Raw genomic sequence first — 21,951 nt, 5'->3', positions numbered from 1 at the left:
GAGGGATATTCTGCACTCAGAGAGTGGAGCGAGTGTGGAATAAACTGCCAGCAAAAGTAACGGATTTGAGATTGATTCCAACATTTAAGAGAAATTTGTATGTACATGGGTGGAAGTCATACAGAGCTAAGGTGTAGGTAATGGTCAAGGGAACTAGGCAGAATAACATTTTGCACAGACTAGATGGGCTGAAGAACCTGTTTCTGTGCTGCATTACTCAATGACTCTGATCACAGCACTAGAGATTCGGCATCACATTCAGTAGAGATACTGGGAGGCAAAGAGTCCATTGCTGTGCTGTACTACGCTATTTTCTACAACTCTAGCACCATATGTACATTGCCTACGCAGCAGTGCATCCGTATTAATGTGACCAGTTCAGTGAGTCTCACTTCTGACACGGTAGCATAGTGATTAGTGCATAGCTTTATAGCGCCAGTGCCCCAGGTTAAATTCCTGCCACTCTCTGTAAGGAGTTTGTATGTTCTCCCTGTGACTGTATGGGTTTCCTCCAGGGGCTCCCCTTTCCTTCCACAGTCCAGGGCTGGACAGGTCAGTAGGTGAATTGGACTCATGGGTGCAATTGGGTGACGTGAGTTCATTGGGCTGGAAGGGCCTGATGTTGTGTTCTATCTCTAAATTAAAAAATTAAAATATCAAAATGTCTTGTAGCCAGCAAGTGCATGCAGAAATAATTCTGTCGTTTACGTATCTGTGTGTTGTTTTACAATATTTAGCAATGCCTTGAATATTAATGTTACCTGCTGTTAATCGTACACATGACATAATTGATCCAATCCAACTGATCTGTTCCATCGATGCCTTGAATGTTTCCTGTAGTGCTACAGATAAGATGCCAAATGATTTCAGTATTCCCATGATCAACATATTTATCTGCAAGAATCAACAAGAAAAAAGAAATGTTAATCTGATGTCTTCCCCGTTGCTAAGCAACATTTCATGGAGCGTGCAACTATCATGACCCGGGCTGTACATCAAGGACCCCCAGCACACAGACTGTTGTCATGATAACAAGACACATCACTACGCCACTTTCATGTGCAACAATGCTTTTAGTTGTCATTAGTGTTAGTGTTGCTCCATTGAGCATTGGTGTTATGCTACATGCCTAAGAATTACACAGTCAATTACCTAGAATTATAATCCAAATGCCAACAATGTGTTTATGTTGCACCTTTAAAGTCCCAAGGTACTTTGCAAAGCTGCTATCATGCAAAACTGGGGTGGATAACAGAAAGAGAGATTAACCTAAGATCTAATAGGGTGGACAACAGAAAGGGACCTTAACCCAAGAGCCATTGGGGTGGACAATGAAAAGAGACCTTAACCCAGGAGGTAATGAGATGGACAATGGAAAGAGAGCTTAAACTTAAGGGAATAACTGAATGAAGCAGAAGAGGACATTGAGGAATGAAGAGCACAGCCAGAGATAACTGGAGACCTCAGAGGTCAGGACAGAACAGTCTATGTAAGAGCTATGGAAAATGACACTTTGCTCGGAAAAGTGTTGTTACTTCTCTTCTCCAAGGTTCATGTGCTCCAGGGTGATTTGCTACCTAAAATTGGGCCAAATCTCCAGAGTAAACCCAGGGCAGCTGTTCACCTGTATCCCTGTCTACAAATCTCCAGAGTAAACCCATGGCAGCTGTTCACCTGTATCCCTGTCTACAAATCTCCAGAGTAAACCCATGGCAGCTGTTCACCTGTATCCCTGTCTACAAATCTCCAGAGTAAACCCAGGGCAGCTGTTCACCTGTATCCCTGTCTACAATTCTCCAGAGTAAACCCATGGCAGCTGTTCACCTGTATCCCTGTCTACAAATCTCCAGAGTAAACCCATGGCAGCTGTTCACCTGTATCCCTGTCTACAAATCTCCAGAGTAAACCCAGGGCAGCTGTTCACCTGTATCCCTGTCTACAAATCTCCAGAGTAAACCCAGGGCAGCTGTTCACCTGTATCCCTGTCTACAATTCTCCAGAGTAAACCCATGGCAGCTGTTCACCTGTATCCCTGTCTACAAATCTCCAGAGTAAACCCATGGCAGCTGTTCACCTGTATCCCTGTCTACAAATCTCCAGAGTAAACCCAGGGCAGCTGTTCACCTGTATCCCTGTCTACAAATCTCCAGAGTAAACCCAGGGCAGCTGTTCACCTGTATCCCTGTCTACAAATCTCCAGAGTAAACCCAGGGCAGCTGTTCACCTGTATCCCTGTCTACAAATCTCCAGAGTAAACCCAGGGCAGCTGTTCACCTGTATCCCTGTCTACAAATCTCCAGAGTAAACCCATGGCAGCTGTTCACCTGTATCCCTGTCTACAAATCTCCAGAGTAAACCCATGGCAGCTGTTCACCTGTATCCCTGTCTACAATTCTCCAGAGTAAACCCATGGCAGCTGTTCACCTGTATCCCTGTCTACAATTCTCCAGAGTAAACCCATGGCAGCTGTTCACCTGTATCCCTGTCTACAAATCTCCAGAGTAAACCCAGGGCAGCTGTTCACCTGTATCCCTGTCTACAAATCTCCAGAGTAAACCCAGGGCAGCTGTTCACCTGTATCCCTGTCTACAAATCTCCAGAGTAAACCCATGGCAGCTGTTCACCTGTATCCCTGTCTACAAATCTCCAGAGTAAACCCAGGGCAGCTGTTCACCTGTATCCCTGTCTACAAATCTCCAGAGTAAACCCATGGCAGCTGTTCACCTGTATCCATGACTACAAATCTCCAGAGTAAACCCATGGCAGCTGTTCACCTGTATCCCTGTCTACAAATCTCCAGAGTAAACCCATGGCAGCTGTTCACCTGTATCCCTGTCTACAAATCTCCAGAGTAAACCCAGGGCAGCTGTTCACCTGTATCCCTGTCTACAAATCTCCAGAGTAAACCCAGGGCAGCTGTTCACCTGTATCCCTGTCTACAAATCTCCAGAGTAAACCCAGGGCAGCTGTTCACCTGTATCCCTGTCTACAAATCTCCAGAGTAAACCCATGGCAGCTGTTCACCTGTATCCCTGTCTACAAATCTCCAGAGTAAACCCATGGCAGCTGTTCACCTGTATCCCTGTCTACAATTCTCCAGAGTAAACCCATGGCAGCTGTTCACCTGTATCCCTGTCTACAATTCTCCAGAGTAAACCCATGGCAGCTGTTCACCTGTATCCCTGTCTACAAATCTCCAGAGTAAACCCAGGGCAGCTGTTCACCTGTATCCCTGTCTACAAATCTCCAGAGTAAACCCAGGGCAGCTGTTCACCTGTATCCCTGTCTACAAATCTCCAGAGTAAACCCATGGCAGCTGTTCACCTGTATCCCTGTCTACAAATCTCCAGAGTAAACCCAGGGCAGCTGTTCACCTGTATCCCTGTCTACAAATCTCCAGAGTAAACCCATGGCAGCTGTTCACCTGTATCCATGACTACAAATCTCCAGAGTAAACCCATGGCAGCTGTTCACCTGTATCCCTGTCTACAAATCTCCAGAGTAAACCCATGGCAGCTGTTCACCTGTATCCCTGTCTACAAATCTCCAGAGTAAACCCAGGGCAGCTGTTCACCTGTATCCCTGTCTACAAATCTCCAGAGTAAACCCATGGCAGCTGTTCACCTGTATCCCTGTCTACAAATCTCCAGAGTAAACCCAGGGCAGCTGTTCACCTGTATCCCTGTCTACAAATCTCCAGAGTAAACCCATGGCAGCTGTTCACCTGTATCCATGACTACAAATCTCCAGAGTAAACCCAGGGCAGCTGTTCACCTGTATCCCTGTCTACAAATCTCCAGAGTAAACCCAGGGCAGCTGTTCACCTGTATCCCTGTCTACAAATCTCCAGAGTAAACCCATGGCAGCTGTTCACCTGTATCCCTGTCTACAATTCTCCAGAGTAAACCCATGGCAGCTGTTCACCTGTATCCCTGTCTACAAATCTCCAGAGTAAACCCAGGGCAGCTGTTCACCTGTATCCCTGTCTACAAATCTCCAGAGTAAACCCATGGCAGCTGTTCACCTGTATCCCTGTCTACAAATCTCCAGAGTAAACCCATGGCAGCTGTTCACCTGTATCCCTGTCTACAAATCTCCAGAGTAAACCCAGGGCAGCTGTTCACCTGTATCCCTGTCTACAAATCTCCAGAGTAAACCCAGGGCAGCTGTTCACCTGTATCCCTGTCTACAATTCTCCAGAGTAAACCCATGGCAGCTGTTCACCTGTATCCCTGTCTACAAATCTCCAGAGTAAACCCATGGCAGCTGTTCACCTGTATCCCTGTCTACAAATCTCCAGAGTAAACCCAGGGCAGCTGTTCACCTGTATCCCTGTCTACAAATCTCCAGAGTAAACCCAGGGCAGCTGTTCACCTGTATCCCTGTCTACAAATCTCCAGAGTAAACCCAGGGCAGCTGTTCACCTGTATCCCTGTCTACAAATCTCCAGAGTAAACCCAGGGCAGCTGTTCACCTGTATCCCTGTCTACAAATCTCCAGAGTAAACCCATGGCAGCTGTTCACCTGTATCCCTGTCTACAATTCTCCAGAGTAAACCCATGGCAGCTGTTCACCTGTATCCCTGTCTACAATTCTCCAGAGTAAACCCATGGCAGCTGTTCACCTGTATCCCTGTCTACAAATCTCCAGAGTAAACCCATGGCAGCTGTTCACCTGTATCCCTGTCTACAAATCTCCAGAGTAAACCCATGGCAGCTGTTCACCTGTATCCCTGTCTACAATTCTCCAGAGTAAACCCATGGCAGCTGTTCACCTGTATCCCTGTCTACAATTCTCCAGAGTAAACCCATGGCAGCTGTTCACCTGTATCCCTGTCTACAAATCTCCAGAGTAAACCCAGGGCAGCTGTTCACCTGTATCCCTGTCTACAAATCTCCAGAGTAAACCCAGGGCAGCTGTTCACCTGTATCCCTGTCTACAAATCTCCAGAGTAAACCCATGGCAGCTGTTCACCTGTATCCCTGTCTACAAATCTCCAGAGTAAACCCAGGGCAGCTGTTCACCTGTATCCCTGTCTACAAATCTCCAGAGTAAACCCATGGCAGCTGTTCACCTGTATCCATGACTACAAATCTCCAGAGTAAACCCATGGCAGCTGTTCACCTGTATCCCTGTCTACAAATCTCCAGAGTAAACCCATGGCAGCTGTTCACCTGTATCCCTGTCTACAAATCTCCAGAGTAAACCCAGGGCAGCTGTTCACCTGTATCCCTGTCTACAAATCTCCAGAGTAAACCCATGGCAGCTGTTCACCTGTATCCCTGTCTACAAATCTCCAGAGTAAACCCAGGGCAGCTGTTCACCTGTATCCCTGTCTACAAATCTCCAGAGTAAACCCATGGCAGCTGTTCACCTGTATCCATGACTACAAATCTCCAGAGTAAACCCAGGGCAGCTGTTCACCTGTATCCCTGTCTACAAATCTCCAGAGTAAACCCAGGGCAGCTGTTCACCTGTATCCCTGTCTACAAATCTCCAGAGTAAACCCATGGCAGCTGTTCACCTGTATCCCTGTCTACAATTCTCCAGAGTAAACCCATGGCAGCTGTTCACCTGTATCCCTGTCTACAAATCTCCAGAGTAAACCCAGGGCAGCTGTTCACCTGTATCCCTGTCTACAAATCTCCAGAGTAAACCCATGGCAGCTGTTCACCTGTATCCCTGTCTACAAATCTCCAGAGTAAACCCAGGGCAGCTGTTCACCTGTATCCCTGTCTACAAATCTCCAGAGTAAACCCATGGCAGCTGTTCACCTGTATCCATGACTACAAATCTCCAGAGTAAACCCATGGCAGCTGTTCACCTGTATCCCTGTCTACAAATCTCCAGAGTAAACCCATGGCAGCTGTTCACCTGTATCCCTGTCTACAAATCTCCAGAGTAAACCCAGGGCAGCTGTTCACCTGTATCCCTGTCTACAAATCTCCAGAGTAAACCCATGGCAGCTGTTCACCTGTATCCCTGTCTACAAATCTCCAGAGTAAACCCATGGCAGCTGTTCACCTGTATCCCTGTCTACAAATCTCCAGAGTAAACCCATGGCAGCTGTTCACCTGTATCCCTGTCTACAAATCTCCAGAGTAAACCCATGGCAGCTGTTCACCTGTATCCCTGTCTACAAATCTCCAGAGTAAACCCAGGGCAGCTGTTCACCTGTATCCCTGTCTACAAATCTCCAGAGTAAACCCATGGCAGCTGTTCACCTGTATCCATGACTACAAATCTCCAGAGTAAACCCATGGCAGCTGTTCACCTGTATCCCTGTCTACAAATCTCCAGAGTAAACCCATGGCAGCTGTTCACCTGTATCCCTGACTACAAATCTCCAGAGTAAACCCATGGCAGCTGTTCACCTGTATCCCTGTCTACAAATCTCCAGAGTAAACCCATGGCAGCTGTTCACCTGTATCCCTGTCTACAAATCTCCAGAGTAAACCCAGGGCAGCTGTTCACCTGTATCCCTGTCTACAAATCTCCAGAGTAAACCCATGGCAGCTGTTCACCTGTATCCCTGTCTACAATTCTCCAGAGTAAACCCAGGGCAGCTGTTCACCTGTATCCCTGTCTACAAATCTCCAGAGTAAACCCATGGCAGCTGTTCACCTGTATCCCTGACTACAAATCTCCAGAGTAAACCCAGGGCAGCTGTTCACCTGTATCCCTGTCTACAAATCTCCAGAGTAAACCCATGGCAGCTGTTCACCTGTATCCCTGTCTACAAATCTCCAGAGTAAACCCATGGCAGCTGTTCACCTGTATCCCTGTCTACAAATCTCCAGAGTAAACCCATGGCAGCTGTTCACCTGTATCCCTGTCTACAATTCTCCAGAGTAAACCCATGGCAGCTGTTCACCTGTATCCCTGTCTACAAATCTCCAGAGTAAACCCATGGCAGCTGTTCACCTGTATCCCTGTCTACAATTCTCCAGAGTAAACCCAGGGCAGCTGTTCACCTGTATCCCTGTCTACAAATCTCCAGAGTAAACCCATGGCAGCTGTTCACCTGTATCCCTGTCTACAATTCTCCAGAGTAAACCCAGGGCAGCTGTTCACCTGTATCCCTGTCTACAAATCTCCAGAGTAAACCCATGGCAGCTGTTCACCTGTATCCCTGTCTACAAATCTCCAGAGTAAACCCATGGCAGCTGTTCACCTGTATCCCTGACTACAAATCTCCAGAGTAAACCCAGGGCAGCTGTTCACCTGTATCCCTGTCTACAAATCTCCAGAGTAAACCCAGGGCAGCTGTTCACCTGTATCCCTGTCTACAAATCTCCAGAGTAAACCCATGGCAGCTGTTCACCTGTATCCCTGTCTACAAATCTCCAGAGTAAACCCAGGGCAGCTGTTCACCTGTATCCCTGTCTACAAATCTCCAGAGTAAACCCATGGCAGCTGTTCACCTGTATCCATGACTACAAATCTCCAGAGTAAACCCAGGGCAGCTGTTCACCTGTATCCCTGTCTACAAATCTCCAGAGTAAACCCAGGGCAGCTGTTCACCTGTATCCCTGTCTACAAATCTCCAGAGTAAACCCATGGCAGCTGTTCACCTGTATCCCTGTCTACAATTCTCCAGAGTAAACCCATGGCAGCTGTTCACCTGTATCCCTGTCTACAAATCTCCAGAGTAAACCCAGGGCAGCTGTTCACCTGTATCCCTGTCTACAAATCTCCAGAGTAAACCCATGGCAGCTGTTCACCTGTATCCCTGTCTACAAATCTCCAGAGTAAACCCAGGGCAGCTGTTCACCTGTATCCCTGTCTACAAATCTCCAGAGTAAACCCATGGCAGCTGTTCACCTGTATCCATGACTACAAATCTCCAGAGTAAACCCATGGCAGCTGTTCACCTGTATCCCTGTCTACAAATCTCCAGAGTAAACCCATGGCAGCTGTTCACCTGTATCCCTGTCTACAAATCTCCAGAGTAAACCCAGGGCAGCTGTTCACCTGTATCCCTGTCTACAAATCTCCAGAGTAAACCCATGGCAGCTGTTCACCTGTATCCCTGTCTACAAATCTCCAGAGTAAACCCATGGCAGCTGTTCACCTGTATCCCTGTCTACAAATCTCCAGAGTAAACCCATGGCAGCTGTTCACCTGTATCCCTGTCTACAAATCTCCAGAGTAAACCCAGGGCAGCTGTTCACCTGTATCCCTGTCTACAAATCTCCAGAGTAAACCCATGGCAGCTGTTCACCTGTATCCATGACTACAAATCCGTTTATATAATGCACACAGCTACAAATAATCAAAATCAAAATTGCCATTTGATTTTTAATAGAAGTTTAGGTCCAGAGTACAGGAGAATTGAGGTTTCAGGTGATATAGTTTAGAAATGTGCTCGTATATAATCCACCCTTCGGACTAGGAAAGCAGTACTGCAGCAATCCATGGAGAGCGAAGCACATGGCATGGTACAGAAGATGTCATGGTCATCCTCACTAACCAAGGAAGTTTTGTTAGTTTGAAAAACAAAAAAAGAGAAATTCAGATGCTGGAAATCCAAGCAACCTGCACAAAACGTTGGTGGAACTCAGTAGGCCAGGCAGCATCTATGGAAAGGAGTATAGTCAATATTGCAGTCCGAAACCCTTCATCAGGACTGGAGAACAAAATATGAGTAGTCAGAGTTAGAAGTTAGGGGGGTAAGGTAGGAAGAAACACAACGTGAGAGGTGAAACCAGGAGGAGAGGAGGGGGGGGAAGTAAAGAGCTGGGGAGTTGATTGGTGAAGAAGATACAGGGCTGGAGATGGGGGAATCTGATAGGAGAGGCAAAAGGCCATGGAAGAAAGAAAAGAGAGAAGGAGGAGCACCAAAGGGAGGTGATGGGCAGGTGTGGAGTTATGGTGAGAGAGAGGGAAAAGGGAATGGGGAATGGTGAAGGTTGGAGGGGGGGGGGGCGGAATTCATAACCGGAAGTTCGAGAAAACAATCTTTATGCCACCAGGTTGGTGGCTACCCAAATAGAATATAAAGTGTTGTTCCTCCAACCTGAGTGAGGCCTCATTGTGACAATAGAGGAGGCCATGGACTGACACATCGAAATGGGAATTGGAAGTGGAATTAAAATGGGTGGCCACTGAGAAACCCTCTTTTTCTGGTGATGGAGCGTGGGTGCTCGGTAAAGTGGTCTCTCAATCTATGTCAGCTCTAACCAATATACAGGAGGCCACATCAGGAGAACTGGATACAGTAAATGACTCCTACAGACTCATAAGTAAAGTGTTGCCTCTCTTGGAAGGACTGTTTGGGGCCCTGAGGGAGGAAGTGTAGGGACAGGTGTAGCACTTGTTACACTTGCAAGGATAGTCATGCAGGATGCAATCCCTGCGGAAAGCAGAAAGTGGGGGTGGGGGAGATGTGCTTGGTGGGGGGATCCCGTTGGAGATGGTGGAAATTACAGAGAATTATGTGCTGGATGCAGAGGCTGGTGGGGTGATAGGTGAGGACAAGGGGAACCTGGTGAGGTGGCAGGAGAATAGGGTGAAAGCAGATGTGCATGAAATGGAAGAGATTCAGTTGAGGTCAGCATGATGGTGGAAGAAGGGAAACATCTTTCTTTGAAGAAGAGCATTTCAATAGTTCTGGAATGACAAGCCTCAGCCTGAGAACAGAAGTGGTGGAGATGGGGGAATTGAGAGAAGGGGGTGACATCTTTTAAAGTAACAGGGTGGGAAGAGGTATAGCGTACAGGAATAACTTCAGTCAAACGTTTTGAGTAACTTGGTCAGTCCTGCACATCGGCTTGGAGAAATTTTAGGCCATTCCTCCTTACAAAACTGCTTCAACTCTGGGATGTTGGTGGGCTTCCTTGCATGAGCTGCTTGCTTCAGGTCCTTCCACAACATTTCTCTGGGTTTAAGGTGAGGACTTTGACTTGGCTATTCCAAAACATGAATTTTCTTCTTTTTAAACCATTATGTTTTTGATTTACTCTTATCTTTCAGGTCATTGTCTTGTTGCATTATCCAACTTCTATTAAGCAGTCCATCAGGAGATGGACTGCTACCCTGACATTCTTCCATAAAATGTCCTGATACAATTTTGAACACATTGTTCCCTCAATGATTGCAAGTTGTCCAGGCCCTGAGGCAGCAAAGCAGCTCCTTCCACCATGCTTCAAAGTTGGAATGAGGTTTTGCTGTTATTGTGCAGTGCCGTTTTTTCTCCAAATATAGCAATGTACATTTCTGCCAAAAAAGTTCAAATTTCATCTCCTCTGTCCACAGAACATTGTTCCAGATGCATTGTAGAACATCCAGAGGGTCCTTTGCAAACTTGAGATGTGCAGCAATGCTTTTTTTGTAGAGCACTGGTTTCTTCTGTGGTGTCCTTCCATAAACACCATTCTTGTTCAGTGTTTTTCTTATAGTGGACAAGTTCTAGAGATTTCTGCAGGTCTTTTGCTGTTACCCTTGGGTTCTTTTTCACCTCCTTCATCATTGCACATTGTGCTCTTGGTGTGATCTTTGCAGGATGCCCACTCCTAGGGAGAGTAGCAAAACTACTGAGATTCCTCCATCTTCAGACAATTTCTCTTACTAATGACTGATGAACTCTCACCTCTTTAGAAATGCTTCTGTAGCTTTTTCCAGCTTCATGCATCTCTACAACTCTTCTTCTAAGGTCCTCTGAAAGTTATTTTGATCGAGGCATGGTGCACATAAACAGATCTTTCTTGAGAAGAGCAAGATTTGTCAGTATCCTGACTTTGTGTGTCTTTTTTTATAGGGCAGGGCACCTCTACAACCCACACCTCCAATCTTAAGTCATTGATTGGAACTCCTGACTCCAAATTGCTTTTGTAGAAGTCATTACCCCAGAGGTAATACTCCCAGAGGAGATAGACATTTTCCTGGATAAAAATGGCATTAGGGGATACGGTGAGCGAGCAGGTAAGTGGACATGAGGCTAGGTTTAGATCAGCCATGTGATCTCCTGGACCAGTTTTCGATAGCCTGGATGGGTCGGAGAGGAATTTTCCAGATTTTTTCTCCTCAATTGGCAAATCGTTTTTTTTCCCCCGGGTGATCACATGGGTTTGGGCGGGATGAATAATAAAATAAAATGGGCGGCATGGTGCCCTATTGGTTGGCACTGTTGCCTTGTGGGATTCGGTGAAAACTAGAGTTAAGATTGGATCAGCCACGATCTTGTTGAATGGCGGAGCAGGCTTGAGGGGCCGATTGGCCTACTCCTGCTCCTATCTCTTATGTTATGTTAGGTTAACATACTTTTTCCAACAAATACATGTAATAGTTGATCATTTTTCCCAATAAATAAATAAAGTATAATATTTTTGTGTTATTTATTTAATTAGGTTCTCTTTATCTATTTTTAGGACTTACATGAAGATGTAAGAAAATTTATGACACATTTTTGGTCATATTTATGCAGAAATAGAGAAATTCCACAGGGTTCACAAACTTTCGAGGACCACTGTATTTTTTCTGCTAATCTGGATCTTCATGATGTTCAGAAGTCTGTGCCAGTCTGGACACCCTGGAATCTTACCTGTCTGATTATTTGATATCATATGGGGATGACTAAGAGGCATTTGCTGACTTTCTACACTCCTCACAACTGTGGGGAAAATATTTTCCATCTCCCTGGGGTGATTTATCTGTTCCAATCTCTGTCATTTAATGACTAACCACAACATACCACTTCCTCCAGAGCTTGTGCAAGTTTATTGCAAGGTGACGAGAACAGGTCAAATCTAAAGTCCATGATGTGCCACAGTACAGAAGCCAACTTGGCTTTCAATTTCCAAACATCATTGTCCATTATCGAACACTAACTTAGCCTTAACTTCATACTTGCAAACTAGTAAGTACAGTTTGGGCACCACAGTAGTGTAGTCCGACACCATTACAACTCAGGGCACTGAAGTACACAATTCAACCCTGGAGCCTTCTGTAAGGAGTTTGTATGTCCTCCTCGTGGAATATGTGAGTTTCCTCCTGGTGCTCCCGTTTCCTCCTACATTACAATGATGTACTGGTTAGTCATCATAAGCTGCCCCATAATTAGGCCACTGTTAGACTGGGGGCTTGCTGGTGTCGTGGCTTGGAGGGCAGGAACTGTACTACACTATATCTCGAAATAAACAGGAAGAGATGCGGATCAGGACAGTGTTGATGGTGGAGGGAGGGAAGCCTCCCAGTTTCACCTATCGTCGACTACCTTGCATTTCTTCCTCCCTTCTCCCCACCTTCTTACTCAGACCTCATCTTTTTCTCCAGTCCTGATGAAGTGACTTGGCCCGATACATTGACTGTTTACTCTTTTCCGCAGATGCTGCCTGGCCTGCTGAGTTCCTCCAGCATTTTGGGTGTTTGCTTGGATTTCCAGCATCTGCAGATCTGTCTTATTTGGAATACTGTAAATATACTTGTCATAGAATGGCTCCCAAGAAGATCACAGTTCAGATGTTTTAATATTTAAATCTACAAACTTGGGAGCAACACTGAGTTGCTGAGAAACCAGTTACTTGTTCAAGTAAGTGACTGGGTTTGTGTTTGATATTTATAATGTACCTTCATACTGCCAGCTACAAATACTGGTCTGTATAGTCCTGATACAGGGTCCTGACCCTTAATGTTGATTATCTCTTTACCTCTACAGATGCTGCTTGACCTGTTGAAGTCTTCCAGCAATTTGTTAAAGGCTGTTAGCAATCTAGTACACTACAGCTTTTAGGAAGGTAAATGTTAGAACGCTGATTCACCCATGAGATTTCATCTGTAATACACTGAAACTCCACTAAAGGCCAAAGAGTATTTTCACTCCAAATACTGCTCACCTCAATCTGTTTGAATAGGATAAGAGAAAGGGAGAGAGGGGGTGAGGTGAAATGGGGAAAGGGGAAGAGAGGGGGAGAGGGAGAGAGAGGACGGGGAGGGGTGGAAGGAGAGGAAAGAGAGGGGAGAGAGGAGGAGAGAGGAAGACAGGGAGAGAGAGGGGAGAGGGAATATGAAAAACAGCATGACAGAGAAGAGCGAAAGTGAGTGCAAAACTGAAAGCAAAAGCAAGAACGAAAGAGGGAAAGCAAGTTAGAGAAAGTCCCAGGGAGGCAGAGGGAGAGAAGTCACAAAGTAAAGATGCAAAGAGGAATTCTGGGCTAATGAAACGGAGAGCAATACTATAATATATACTGTACTTTGGACACCTGCTGGTGCTGAACACTAAGCACCATGCAAGATTTCTATCGGTTTACTTGGACATCCTACTATCCTTAAACCACTGAAAATGATCAAGAAAGCTCAATTGTAAATCATGTACCATGCAACTTGAGTTTCTGATTTTAAAATCTTTGTGAGAAAATCCAGTCCTGTCATAAAATTGGCCACAACCCCAGAATGTTTTAATCAGATGGGGGGGGGGGGGGAGCTTTGGCTAATTGTGCCTATTTGTAGCCCTTTGTGTCACTACAAATTAAACTCTTAAAGGCACAAGTATTTTTAATTAACTAATTCACACCAATGTAATCACAAAATGAATTTGTTTTTTTTTAATTCACTTCTCGATTAGTTTAAACTAGGTTATTAACATGCTGTAGATTAGACATTCTGATTAAATACACTTCTTTTGTAATAAGCCTATCACATCTAATTTCATTAAACCACCCAGCACATTCACATTGGATACATTTTAATTAAAACAAGTGATATAAATGGATCTTTTGCTGTTAGGCTACCTCTCAGAGTGACTGGCTTCCACGCCTAATCCATGGCTCAGGGGCTGTCAACATGGCGCAAGGAAATTTTGCCACAAATGAGGAAGGGGGTGCTCAGTGAGGTAGATGGCATGCTCCTTTCACTGTATCCCCACCAGCAAAGAGAATCACAATCCCATCGCTGCTTTCTCCATTTTGAAAGTTCATGAGGTAAGAGTTCACAGGAGTTGGTGAGGATGCCATTGAGGACACACTCAACACCTTCCTCCCCTCGACCATCAGACTTAGACCATAATACTGTAAGACAGAATTGGGCCACTCTGCCCATCGAGTCTGCTCTGAAGTTCCTTCATGACTGATTTATATCCCTCTCAATCCCATTCTCCTGCCTTTTCCTCCTAACCTATGACACCCTGACTAATCAAGGACCTATCAACCTCCGCTTTAAATATACCCAGTGACTTGGCCTCCACAGCTGTCCATGGCAATGAATTCCACAGATCCACCACTCTCTGGATAAAGAAATTACTCTTCTTCTCTTTTTTAAATGGGCATCCTGCTATTCTGAGGGTGTGCCCTCTGGTCCTAGACTCATCCACTACAGGAAACATCCTCTTCACAACCGCTCTATCTAGAGAACAAACTGGACCAGGACTACTCAGGGACTTGGACTATATTTTTTGTTCTCTCTTCGTGACTGTATGTTTTTCCAAAATCATAACCATGTGATATTTGTGCTATGCATGCTGTTTGTAAAGTGTTCAGTACACTGTTTCATTTGGCTATATTTATGTATGGTTGAATGATAACTAAAACTGAAAATTGAAACTAGAGCAAACACAAGGAAATCTGCAGATGCTGGAAATTCAAACAACAACACACACAAAATGCTGGTGGAACACAGCAGGCCAGGCAGCATCTATAGGGAGAAGTGCTGTCGACCTTTCGGGCCGAGACCCTTCGTCAGGACTAACCGAAAGGAAAGCTAGTAAGAGATTTGAAAGTAGTGGGGGGAGGGGGAAATGCGAAATGATAGGAGAAGACCGGAGGGGGTGGGATGAAGCTAAGAGCTGGAAAGGTGATTGGCGAAAGTGATACAGAGCTGGAGAAGGGAAAGGATCATGGGACGGGAGGCCTCAGGAGAAAGAAGGGGGGGGGGGAAGCACCAGAGGGAGATGGAGATCAGGCAAACAACTAAATATGTCAGGGATGGGGTAAGAAGGGGAGGAGGGGCATTAACGGAAGTTAGAGAAGTCAATGTTCATGCCATCAGGTTGGAGGCTACCCAGCCGGTATATAAGGTGTTGTTCCTCCAACCTGAGTTTGGATTCATTTTGACAATAGAGGAGGCCATGGATAGACATATCAGAATGGGAATGGGACGTGGAATTAAAATGTGTGGCCACTGGGAGATCCTGCTTTCTCTGGCAGACCGAGCGTAGGTGTTCCACGAAACGGTCTCCCAGTCTGCGTCGGGTCTCACCAATATATAAAAGGCCACACCGGGAGCACCGGACGCAGTATACCACACCAGCCGACTCACAGGTGAAGTGTCGCCTCACCTGGAAGGACTGTCTGGGGCCCTGAATGGTGGTGAGGGAGGAAGTGTAAGGGCAGGTGTAGCACTTGTTCCATTTACAAGGATAAGTGCAAGGAGGGAGATTGGTGGGAAGGGATGGAGGGGACGTGGACAAGGGAGTCACGTAGGGAGCGATCCCTGCGAAAATCAGAAAGGGGGGGAGGGAAAAATGTGTTTGGTAGTGCGATCCCGTTGGAGGTGGCGGAAGTTACAGAGAATTATATGTTGGACCCAGAGGCTGGTGGGGTGGTAGGTGAGGACAAGGGGAACCCTATCCCGAGTGGGGTGGCGGGTGGATGGGGTGAGGGCAGATGTGCGGGAAATGGGAGAGATGCGTTTGAGAGCAGAGTTGATGGTGGAAGAAGGGAAGCCCCTTTGTTTAAAAAAGGAAGACATCTCCTTCGTCCTGGAAAGAAAAGCCTCATCCTGAGAGCAGATGCGACGGAGACGGAGGAATTGTGAGAAGGGGATAGCATTTTTGCAAGAGACAGGGTGGGAAGAGGAATAGTCCAGGTAGCTGTGAGAGTCTGTACGCTTATAGTAGATATCAGTAGGTAAGCCGTCTCCAGAGATGGAGACAGAAAGATCAAGAAAGGGGAGGGAGGTGTCGGAAATGGACCAGGTAAATTTGAGGGCAGGGTGAAAGTTGGAGGCAAAGTTAATGAAGTCAACGGGCTCAGCATGCGTGCAGGAGGCAGCGCCAATGCAGTCGTCCATGTAGCGAAGGAAAAGAGGGGGACGGATACCTGTATAGACTTGGAACATGGACTGTTCCACAAAGCCAACAAAAAGGCAGGCATAACTGGGACCCATATGGGTGCCCATGGCTGCACCCTTGGTTTGGAGGAAGTGGGAGGAACCAAAGGAGAAATTATTGAGAGTAAGAACTAATTCCGCTAGATGGAGGGGAGTGGTGGTAGAGGGGATTTGGTTAGGTCTGGAATCCCAAAAAAACCGAAGAGCTTCGAGACCATCTTGGTAGGGGATGGAGGTATATAGGGACTGGATCTCCATGGTGAAAATAAGACTATTTGAAACTAGAAACTGGTTATGTTGGCGTCTGCTTTGAGCTCTTGTCTGTAGGTGGTCCACGTCTATGAAGCTTATTCATCATCTTTGTTCTTTTCCTCCCCCACCACAAACCCATAGGACTGAGCGCGGACTGTACCCTCGATTCTGTGCTGATTGAGGAAGCCAGTGTGGGAACTGCATGCTCTTCCATGGATGAGGGTGGTAGAAGATGGTAGCTACTGTAAGTTTATTGCTATGTGCACAGGTACGGTGACGTATAGGTACAATGAAAAACCTGCTTGTAAAAGTATCACAGGCACGTAGGTACAGATTTCACAAAGAATATAAATTACATATAAAATTTTACCATACAATGTAAACTGTGTAAAAGCAAGACGTAGTGCAAAAAAAAGGCAAGACCATGGCAGTGCAAGAGTTGGTCCATTGCTGAGGTAGGGTTAGTGCTGTGTGAGTAGGTTGAAGAATGGTGGTACAGTGGTTGGCACGATGCTATTACAGCATGGGGCTTCAGATTTTGGAGTTGAATCCCAGTGGCTTCTATAAGGAGTTTCCATGCTCTTCCCGTAGAATACGTGGGCTTGCTCCAGCTGCTTGGTCATGCTCCCACAGTCCAAAGCCATACCGGTTACTGTAAAGTCGAGGGTTGTCGGGCGTTGCTGGGTGGTGCAGCTGGAAGGGCTACTCCAGGATGTACCTCCAAATAAATATAATAAATCTAATGGTTGAAAGGAAGTAGGTGTGGGACCTCAGGCTTCTGTAACTCCCAGTGGACAGTAGCAGCAAGATGTATGGCCCAGATGGTGGGCATCCCTGATGCCTGTTCCTTGCTGTCAATGGTGGGGAGAGCTGTGGCAGTCATCCCCTGCCCATCATGTCTCTAGATCAATGCTGAAGCCCCCTTGTTCCTGAGCAAAGATGGCACGGCAGCAATCAGACTTACACTGCTGGGAGTGTCTGTGAAGGGGAAGGGGAAATATCCTATGTGTGGTTTCTATGTGCACTTCCTAGAAAAAAAGTAGTGAATACAGCCCAGTCCCTCAGAGGTAAAGTCTTCCCCTATCAGGCACATCTACACAGAGCATTGTCACGGGAAAGCAGCATCCATCACCGAGGATCCCCAGAATCCAGGCCAAGCTCTCTTCTTGTTGTTGCCATCGGGAAGAAGACACAGGAGCCTCAGGACTCACACCCCCAGGTTTAAGAACAGTTATTACCCCTCAACTAACAGGCTCCTGAATCAGATAGGATACTTTCACAACTTCATTCACCCCATCACTGAACTGTTCCCACAACCTATGGACTTTTCTTTCAAGACTTTTCATCTCATCTCCTCCATATTTATTCCTTATTTATTTATAATTATTATTTTGCTTCATTTTTTGTTGTTTTTGTGAATAGGATTAACAGCATAGCCTTCTGCACACTAGCCCATGCCTCCAATCTCCATACTGCTCACATAGGATCTTGTATTCATGCAGCATCTTATGCCAGGAAGGATTAAATGGAAAATGAGATCCTTGATTGAAAAATATTATTTAAAGGCATAGTTGAGCCTAATCCAACACTTACTGTATAAAAATGCACAGAACACAGTTCACTATGTAGGGAATGGGATCGAGAACATATGGACAGCAGCAGAAATTGAACCGCAATCTTATAGCTGGTACATTGGAAAGGCATGTACTAATTACTACACTCTAGTATGTGGGATTTTACTGTATTCCTCTATCATAAAGGGGATGCTTTGAAAGTACACAATGAGGTTTCATGTGCCTTTGGAATTCCTGATATTATTTCCCATCTCCTGGCATCAAGGTAGCTGAAACCACGCAGCCATAGTTGGCCTCTCACTCCGGGGTCTGGAAGCTACGTCTTCAAGACTCACTGCAAAGATGGTCACATTAAACAATCATCTATGCTGACACTTCATTACAACACAAAGGGAGAAACTTACACATGTCTACGACGAGGAGAAATTGATATTATCACCAAGCTCCTAACCAATGGTTATCTCTCAAGCAACATTTCTGTAATGTCAGATCATGATGACAAAGATTAGTTTTATGAGACCATAAGATATAGGTGCAGAAGTAGGCCATCTGGCCCATCGATTCAATCATGACTGCTCTTTTTCCTTCTTCTCCTCCATTCCAGTTCCCAGCCTTCTCCCCGTAACCTTTGATGCCATGTCCAATCAAGAACCGATCAATCTCTGTCTTAAATACACCCATCGACCTGGCCTCCACAGCTGTATGCGGCAACAAATTCCACAAATTCACCACCCCCTGGCTAAAGAAATTTCTCTGCATCTCTGTTTTGAAAGGGCAGCCCTCTATCCTGAGATTGTGCCCTCTTGTCCTGGATTCTCCCACCATGGGAGACATCCTTTCCACATCAATTCTGTCTAGGCCTTTCAATGAAATCCCAACCCACCCGCCCATCCTTCTGAATTCCAGCGAGTACAGATGCAGAGCCATCAAACATTCCTCATATAATTACCCTTCCATTCTTGGAATCATCCTTGTTAACCTCCTCTCCAATGCCAACACATATTTTTCTAAGATGAGGGGCCCAAAGCTGTTCAAAATACTCGAGGTGAGGCCTCACCAGTGCCTTATAAAGCCTCAGCATCACATCCTTGTTCTTGTATTCTAGATCTCTTGAAATGAATGCTAACGTGGCATTTGCCTTCCTCACCACCAACTCAACCTGCAAGTTAACCTTTAGGGTGCCCTGCACAAGGACTCCCAAGTCCCTCTGCAACTCAGATTTTTGGATTTTCTCCCCATTTAGAAAATAGTCTGTACATTTATTTCTACTACCAAAGTGCATGACCATACATTTTCCAACATTGTATTTCATTTGCCACTTTCTTGCCCATTCTCCTAATCTGTCTAAATCCTTCTGCAAACTATCGGTTTCATCAACACTATCTGTTCCTCTATCAATCTTCGTATCATCTGCAAACTTTGCAAAAGAAAACATCTATTCCATTATCTAAATCATTTATATACAGCATAAAAAGAAGTGGTCCCAACACCGACCCCTGTAGAACACCAGTAGTCACTGGCAGCCAACCAGTAAAGAATCTCTTTATTCCCACTCACTGACTCCTACCAACCAGCCAATGCTCTAGCCATGTTAGTAACTTTCCTGGAATACCATGGACACTTAACTTGGCAAGCAGACTCTAGTGTGGCACCTTGTCAAAGGCCTTCTGAAAGTCTAAATATACAACATCCACTACATCCCCTGTATCTATCCTACTTGTAATCTCCTCAAAGAATTCCAACAGGTTCATCAGGCAGGATTTTCCCTGAAGGAAACCATGCTGACTTTGTACTATCTTGTCCTGTGTCACCAAGTATTCTTTCACCTCATCCTTAATAATTGACTCTAACATCTTCCCAACCACTGAAGTTAGTCTAGCTGGTCTATAATTTCCTTTCTGCTGTCTTCCTCTTTTCTTGAAGAGTTGAGTCACATTTGCAATTTTCCGGTCCTTGGCAACATGCCAGAGTCCAATGAGTTTTAAAAGATCATTTCTAATGCCACCACAATTCCTAATGCTACCCCTTTCAGAACCCTAGGGTGCAGTTCATCTGGTCTGGGTGACTTACGTACCTTTAGGTCTTTCAACTCTTTGAGCACCTTCTGTCTTGTAATAGTAACTGCACTCACTTCTCTTCCTTCACACACTATATCACTGGCATACTACTAGTGTCCTCCACAGAGAAAACTGATCCAAAATACTCATTGAGTTCATCAGACGTCTCCTTGTTCTCCATTATTATTTCTCCTTTCTCATATTCTAGCAATCCTATGTCCACTCCCATTTCTCTTCTATTTTTAACATACTTGAAAAAACTTTTGATACCACTTTGATATTATTTGCTAGCTTGCTTTCATATTTTATCTTTTCCCTTCTAATGATTTCTTTAGTTGCTCTCTGTAGGTTCTGAGAACTTCTCAATCCTCTCTCTTCCCACCAATCTTTTGCTTTGTTGTACTGCATGCCCTTTCTTTTACTTCGACAATAGCTTTGACTTCCCTTGTCAGCCGCAGGTGTACTATTTTGCCATTTGAGTATTTCTTCATTTTTGGAATACACATGTCCTGCACCTTTCTTATTTTTCCCAGCAGCTCCTTCCAATTTACTTTGGCCAGCTTTCCTCTTATACCACTGTCATTTCCTTTACTCTTCTAAAAAACTGCTACATCAGACTTTACTTTCTCCCTATCAAATTTCAAGTTGAACTCAATCATCTTGTGATCACTGCCTCCTAAGGGTTCTTTTACCCTAAGTTCCTTAATCGCCTCAGTTCATTACATGACACCCAATCCAGTAGAGCTGATCCCCTAGTCAGCTCCAAGGGTAGTCACAGCCGGAGGGTGGTGGTGGGGACGAGCTCCCACTGCTAAACAAATGCTCTTCATGGCGTGCGTCTCAAACAGCCTCTGACAACCAAGTCCAGCTCCTGGCCTTCACGTGTGGCATGTTCTCACTGACAGGAGAAGGGGCAAAGGCGGACCACTGGTGCATTAAAACCAGTTGCTCCGGGCAGATGGGGCTCGTTAACCACGGACGGTAGCTCATCTAGGAGAGGGAAAACTCAGATTTCAAACCTCCGCTACCTTGCGGCTATACCTGCTCACGAGAAAGGCTTTGGGAGTAAATCCCAAGGAAAAATCTGGAGTCGGAGTCCCGAAGGCGGCTGACTGCTGTACCCAGCACTGGCACAGCAACTCCTGTGATGCTGCTGGTACCAAACCGTATCAACTTTCGTCGTTCCTTTGGACCTGTCATCAGCGTGGGGGGGGGGGGGGGTCCCACTGCATGGGCAACAGATGGATCTCCATATCAACTCTGCCCTGGCTTGCCCCCTGGAGAAGCCACTCCGGGTGACTACCAGAGGCACAGTACCCATGATCAACTACGACAGACGGAGGCCATACAAAGTAGGCTCAACAACAAACTGCTCTAAAAAGCCATCTCTTAAGCATTCAACAAACTCACTCTCTTAAGATCCATTACTAACTTGTTTTTCCCAATCGACCTGAATGTTAAAATCTCCCATGACTACCATAACATTGCCCTTTTGACACGCCACTGTTGGGAGGCCTGTATATAACTGCCATTAACGTCCTTTAAACCTTGCAGTTTCTTAACTTAACCCACAAGGATTCAACATCTTTCGATCCTATGTCACATCTTTCTACTGATTTGATGCCATTCTTTACCAGTAGAGCCACACCACCCCCTCTGCCTACCTTCCTGTCCCCCCGATATAACGTGTAACCTTGGACATTCAGCTCCAACTACAACCATCCTTCAGCCACGATTCAGTGATGGCCACAACATCATACCTGGCAATCTGTAATAGTGCAACAAGATCATCACCTTATTTCTTAAACTACGTGCATTTAGATACAACACCTTGAGTACTGTATTTGCTATCCTTTCTGATTCTGCATTCCTAATGTTTTGATACTCAGCCTGTTGGCTGCAGCTAAGTCCCATCACCTGTCTGCCCTTCCTGACAATCTGACTGCACACTGTCTTTACTTTTTTACCATCCATCCTATCCTGAGTCCCTTCACGCCCCGGCCAAATTAGTTTAAACCCTCCCCAAC

General features: G+C 45.6%; 1 protein-coding gene across 1 annotated transcript in view; it reads right to left on the bottom strand.

The window, feature by feature from the left end:
• The window catches only part of LOC140742081 (monocarboxylate transporter 5-like), a 155,208-nt gene that overhangs the window by 66,059 nt on the left and 67,198 nt on the right, over positions 1–21,951 (bottom strand). The window contains exon 8 of the mRNA XM_073072903.1: positions 762–894. Within this exon, the coding sequence (XP_072929004.1) occupies positions 762–894 (133 nt within the window). The remainder of the gene's footprint in view (positions 1–761; positions 895–21,951) is intronic.

Source organism: Hemitrygon akajei, chromosome 19, assembly GCF_048418815.1.
Source record: "Hemitrygon akajei chromosome 19, sHemAka1.3, whole genome shotgun sequence".
NCBI classification, from domain to species: domain Eukaryota; kingdom Metazoa; phylum Chordata; class Chondrichthyes; order Myliobatiformes; family Dasyatidae; genus Hemitrygon; species Hemitrygon akajei.
This window is presented reverse-complemented; position numbering and strand designations above follow the sequence as displayed.